Source organism: Juglans microcarpa x Juglans regia, chromosome 1S (assembly GCF_004785595.1).
Source record: "Juglans microcarpa x Juglans regia isolate MS1-56 chromosome 1S, Jm3101_v1.0, whole genome shotgun sequence".
Classification (NCBI taxonomy): Eukaryota; Viridiplantae; Streptophyta; class Magnoliopsida; order Fagales; family Juglandaceae; genus Juglans; species Juglans microcarpa x Juglans regia.
In genome coordinates, this window is record NC_054595.1 from 6,496,797 (window position 1) to 6,503,021 (window position 6,225).

Here is a 6,225-nt window from a genome sequence, read left to right on the forward strand (position 1 = left end):
TTATCACCTAATTTTCAAATTGAAGCCCAAACTAAAAAAAAAAAAAAAAAAAACTTTATATTGGGTACCCTAAACTACTAAACTACAGATTCCGGACCACCAAAAAAATGGTCTAAAACACCCTCACTACAAATTAAAAAACTAGGATTAAGGTAACTTCAAATTCTCATCCGAACATGAAACCTTGTGTGAGAGAGAGAGAGAGAGAGAGAGACATATATCAAATAAGCTCTACAACATTTATTATTTATTTAATATTGTCTAAAATATTTATATAGACAATAACAAATATCCTCAAGTTTGGACAAGAGCTTGAAGGGATCCTTTTCTAAAAAACGGACCTAATTGTCTTTCATTTACTTAAATAAATAAGTAGTAAATGATGATAAATTTAATGAAAGATTGACCTAATTGTTCTCAAATGGATGTAAGAGTATTGGCATGCTAGGCCGTAAAAAACTTTGTTAATCAAACTTAAAGAAATTGGATTAGGCAGAATAATCTAAAAACCAAAGTTACAAGTGCTTCAACAATCTTGCTTGTGCACATTAACTTAGCCATCATTTTTTTATATTACTTTCTTCTTATTTTTTATATATTGTTTTTTTCGTATAATTTGAGGATGATGTCAATTTTATTTAATTTAATGTATTTTGATATTTTGTGTTTTTTGGATGTATTTTGATGCATAGGTTGTTTTTAAAAATAATGAAGATGAAAATGAAGCCAATTTGATGGATTTAATATATAGGTGCATTAAAAGAATATATTAAAAAATATTAATATTTTTATATTATAGAGAGAAATATGACTAATATATAGGTTTCTTTTTATTATTCTGAATAGATTAGCTAACATGTAAAAGGTGGCATTTTCAGTCAAAAATTACCTAAAATCAATGCTAATGCTCTAAAAATGACAAGTTTGTAGGAGAGGTGCTAGAGGTTGGATCGGGTTAGAGTAATGCTACATATAGTTATGGAGTGTGTAAGCGCTATATAATCATTTTAAAGAAGAGTAAAATCCCCTAATAAAAAATTAATTTTTTTCATGTGAGTCTCATATTTACTTACTTTTTTAAAAATATTACACGGTATTTACGCACTCTACGATTACAAATATTATTTCTCATAGATAAATAATTTGGCTAAGCACAGTGATAGACTTACTGCTTCATTCTTCCACACGTACATTTAGCCACATAAAAATATCCAATTTCATACATACATTTATTGCATAAAAAACCAGACTATATATCTCAAATTCTTTTATGATTTTTCTCAATTGGATTGGAACTTGGAGCAACACTAAAGTTACTAGCCAATTGGGCTGTATACCAACTTGATTTCTATAGAGGGTTTAAGTATCACTGGATCTATATCATCAGGTGTCGAAGAGGGCATTTTAATTGCCGCGAAGAGAAGGATAGAGGATTTTTTTTTTTTTTTTCAATTCCTATATTTTGAGGGATTTGAGAAGAATTACAGGAGCTGCTGAGAGATTCTAATAGAAACGACTTGTCCATCGGCTCCTGCTCTCATGGCGTGGTATTTGATGTGAAGTCCTGCTTCCGAAAAAGAATTTAAGTAAAAACCAAAATCATGGGAAATTTGTGGTTCTTGTTAGTTAGAAGAAACCCCAGGATTAGTTGGTTTATAAATGTATAGAGTAGTTCCCGGGTTGGTGAGGGCAGAAGTAAAAGGACTGCTTAATATCAGTCAAATCAAATATGTAAGTGAGCTTTGAAGAAGGGGAGGTTTCTTTACCTTCGTTTTCTTGTAAATTGGTGTTGACTGCAACTGCATGGAGGGTGATCGTAGCCTTCGGCTGCCAATCATTGGGTTTTCCAGCCCATGACTTGAGATCAAAGACCGCTGCCAGTTCATTTCCAAATTAGTACTGTATTTTCTTACTTTTTCGACGATGTAAATCAATCATTTTACAACTAAGCAATGTGCTTCATCAAAAATAAATATATATATATATATATTTTTTTTAATTTTAATCATTTGATTTGAATTTCAAATTTCATATAACCACCTTAAATTTATAATATAGCTCTTTACGTATAAACGGATTCGCAAATCAATTTATGCACTAATGCTAACGTAAATTATTTTATCAAATATTTATTTTCAAATCTGAAGCGTTTCATTAAAAACTATATTTTCACTTTAGTATTAGTGCGCGTGTTGGTGCACAAATCCACTTATAACCAGATTTTTCTTTTATAATATACTCCGTAAAAAAGTATTGTTTATAATTACTCGAGAAAAAAAAAATAAGTTGCTGAAATTATCCATTAATCCCAGTGTCACCCACAAATATCAGCACCATTACAGGTAATCCGTGAATCTCTGGAGAAGGACACGTCAGCATTCGATTACACGTTGTTTTTGCCACAACTGTGTCATTTGGGAAAAAAAAAAATGTACTACTACCCCCCTCTTAACATCATTAGTTTTAAGATCGGACACTGTTTACAGGTGATTCAGGTTATGGTACGTAAGCCAAAGTTTTTTTTTTGGACTGAATAATGATAACAGTGACTTTAATTAACTTGGTATGGGTTATCAAAAATTACCTCCGGATGTGCGGTCCTCGAGGTGTTTGACGTCAAAAATGGCTCCAGAAGCTCCATCAACTCGCTCTTTGACATCATGAGATCCAATAAGCTCATATTCCCAGCTTCCATTTTGAAACCCTTCGCAGAGGAACAGCTCTATATGCCTTGCATCTAATGTCTGCATTGTTCCTACACAAATAAAGTTGTGTTTCAATAATATGAGAGAAAGACAAGCATGCTGCCCGCAAGGGACAGCAGTTTATGTGGCACATCGTTCTACCAAAATAAGGTGATGTGTTTGCAAATTTCGCAGCTTGTCCCTTGGTTGATAAGCTTGACTTCGTTATGAGATTCATGGGACCAGTCATAGGATCCATGTCATCACTGTTAATAACAATTTATGCACATATTCTCAAAGGCCTTATTTTTGTGCAATATTGGTGCTTAAAACTAAAGAGAAATACTCTAACTACAAAGATATTACACAAAAGTAATCCCACAAACTGACGTGGATTGATATGGTTCGTTAAATTATAAAGTTACTTTTATTGTAAAGTAAATCTAACAGATAAGATAAAACCACGTCAGTTTGTGGGATTGTTTGCAAAACTAAATATATATTCGCATATCTCAATCATATCCTGTGTCTGCTAATCCCATTAAGCAATTAAATCGAAAAGGAACTCTGTACTACTTTCGTATTAATTAATGCACTCTTGTTGCTTACCATCGCATGTATTGAGGTCACAGACAGGGCATCGGACAAGCTGGAGATCTGAAAACATCAGCCCGGTTAAATGACAAGGTTAACTGAAGGGATGAAATTTTAGCATTAGACTCTACAAAAAGAAATAGAAGTACCAGCTATCCAGATCCCGGATTTCACATTGTCTAACAAACAACAGTCATAAGACTGCAACATCCTCTCTGTAGCATCATCTTTTGGGATTTTGGCTGGCAAATTGAGCCTGTCCGTGAGCAGTGCCACTGAAGATTCGAGAAAAAAAGCACCAATACGCATCCAGTCTGATTTTCTCGTCAAATAAAATACAGAGTGAATGTATCCACTAGTCAGCTAATGTAGGAAAACTAATTATTTCAAGTATATATAAATGATTCGAGTATACATACTTTCTAGTTAGAAAAATCCTACGTGCAAACCCGTTTAGTTAACTGACACACCAAACACACCACTACTATCACATTGAGTAAAAAGTACTTGTATTTTAATTTCCTTTTTTAATGAAGTCCCAGCATCAGCATAAAGAAAACAGAGACGTCCAAAGGAGTTGAAATAGGAATAATTTGGCCGATGGTCCGAATAAGAATAGTTGAAGGATAAGATTGACCAAAATAGCAGTAATGGTACCTCTCGCTAAGAAAGAAAACGGAACTCACCAATATGCTTCCCCTGCTGGCGGAACGTGTAAGAGTGACTTCCATCTGCCCAAAAACCATTTATACATCAATCAAACTCAATCGGATGGTAATTAGACTACGTATCCCGACCTATCATGCACACAAGCTATGTATGATCTTACTTTTTTTTTTATCTTTAAAGAACAAGTTACAAGCTATGTATGATCCTTACCAAAGGATGAAGTGTAAATTTTGAACCACTTGAATGCCACGTGGTCAGGAGCCTGGACCTGTAGATCACGCAGGCAAACGAACTTCCATATGCTATCTTCCATGATCATACGGTGGAACCATTTGCTCGTTAAGGCGAGCATCACCAAAGACCTTCCGTCCATAAACTTCGCGATCTCCGACCATACGTCTTCTTCGAACCTTTTTGAACGAATAACATTGAGATTCGTTGACAAAGATAAAATAAATTAAGGGAAAAAATAAAGAAGAAATTGAGGAGTTAAAAAGAAACAAAAGAAAAATGTGCCATCCTAAAACTGTTATTTCAATTTTCCGGGGGATCTACTGTAACTATAAAAGTAAAGCTTGAGGTTTGAAATTTTTTGAGATATTATTTTGCTTTTCCAGTTTCCTTACAATGAAAATGGAAAAGTTCACGTAAAACAAAAGTGATCAAACGAACACACCAATTGTTCAGTTTCGGTTCAACTCGGACCACTTTCTCAGAAGTTAGTGTGAATTCAAATCTAGTTCGAGTTCCAAATGAAATTAAACATTATTCTGGTTTGCTTACCGAAAAAATGCAGGATAAGCTCCAATATTACTGAAAATTGCAAAATACTTCCAAAGTTCTAATCGTAATTTATTTTCCTCCGGTCTCTTAGGTACCAAACAGATGACCAGGAATCAGAATGAACCACATCGAGCGTTAATGAAATTAGACAGACAAAATCATATAGAAACAGAGCTCTGTACCTTTTGTTTGGCAAAGTTCCTAGATTCATGCTTTAGAATCGGATCTATCATCCAGAGTAGAACCTAGTTTTTAAGTCATAGGTCGGTACCTTATAGACCTTTTAAGCAACAGTTAATTCAGAATCGGACTCAAATAGCTGTTCGAATGTGTTACTGAAAACAGATTAATTTTCGCATTGAGTTCTTTGTATCAACACAAAATCACAATAAGCTCTAATATCTTTTTTTATTGATTTCAAGCTCAGAGAAACTCTGCAGAACCAGAATCTTCAACGAGATTTTGAAATTCGAATCAAATTTTCAAATAACACCTTCGTTCACTCGTTCCTCACTGAAGCGCAAATTAGTGCGCAGATACGCACGAATGAATATATATATATATATATATATATATATATATATATATATACACACACACATCTTATTGAAAGAAATTAAGAGCTCAGTTAGAGATTCTCCACAAAATCAAGTCGCAGAGAGAGAGAGAGAGAGAGAGAGAGAGAGAGAGATAACCAGGAGAAAGAGGAGTGAGCAGTGAGAAAAGGTGGACGAGGAGAGCTGCAAGAGCAGATCGGCTTGGTTCGTCGCAAGCGCTTCTCCACTCGGTCAGGCTGCAGAACAGCACTTTGAAGTCGCTTTCCCATCGTTGCTTGCTAGGAAGCACAGAGGCCAAACTAGACGAGTCTTTTTTATGTCGAGACTGAAGCTCTCTCTCACACACAAAGTGACACACACTGGACTGACTGAAGCTATTTTATAGGCGCGCGAAAAATGCAGCAGATTTTAAATATTTGGGCCCCGAAGTTCCCTTTTTTGGCGGTTGAGGCCGTTGGGCCATGTTCAGTTGGGTTTAGCCATCAAGTAGAGCTAAAATAAAATAATCTAAAAGTCCGTTTGGCAATCTCAAATATTATATTTCCTCGGCAAATATAAAATATTTTCAATTTCAAATTTTACATTTTTTTATCTAATTATTACAATTTTTTCAAACTTCAAAAAAAAAATTATATTCAAATAATTTTTAAACTATATAATATTTTTATTTAACTTTTTTTCTCATTTCCCAAAATCCAATAAAAACCTTAATTCAAATCATTTCTCTATTATTCACAAATATACTGAGATATTCTAAATATCCAAATAGATTCTAAATATCACATTTTGCATTATACAAATACATGACATTTCTACTCAAAACAATAAGTTCTACTACATACAGTTATTTTGAGATACTCCTTACACACTCTACTGATGTGATTAATTGTCACTTTTTTTAAAATATAAAATAACTATGTCCCGAAAACTCTATGTGC

General features: G+C 33.8%; 1 protein-coding gene across 1 annotated transcript; it reads right to left on the reverse strand.

Annotated features, from left to right (window-relative positions):
* Window positions 1–1,472: 1,472 nt before the first annotated feature.
* Window positions 1,473–5,556, reverse strand: LOC121247258 (probable F-box protein At3g61730). The gene is made up of 8 exons (XM_041145634.1): window positions 5,426–5,556; window positions 4,158–4,357; window positions 3,965–4,009; window positions 3,428–3,592; window positions 3,294–3,341; window positions 2,585–2,755; window positions 1,767–1,874; window positions 1,473–1,564 (listed from the first exon to the last, which is right to left on the reverse strand). Exons 1-8 carry the CDS (start codon window positions 5,554–5,556, stop codon window positions 1,482–1,484), a joined length of 951 nt encoding a protein of 316 aa, XP_041001568.1. The 3' UTR covers window positions 1,473–1,481.
* Between the last annotated feature and the right edge of the window lie 669 nt (window positions 5,557–6,225).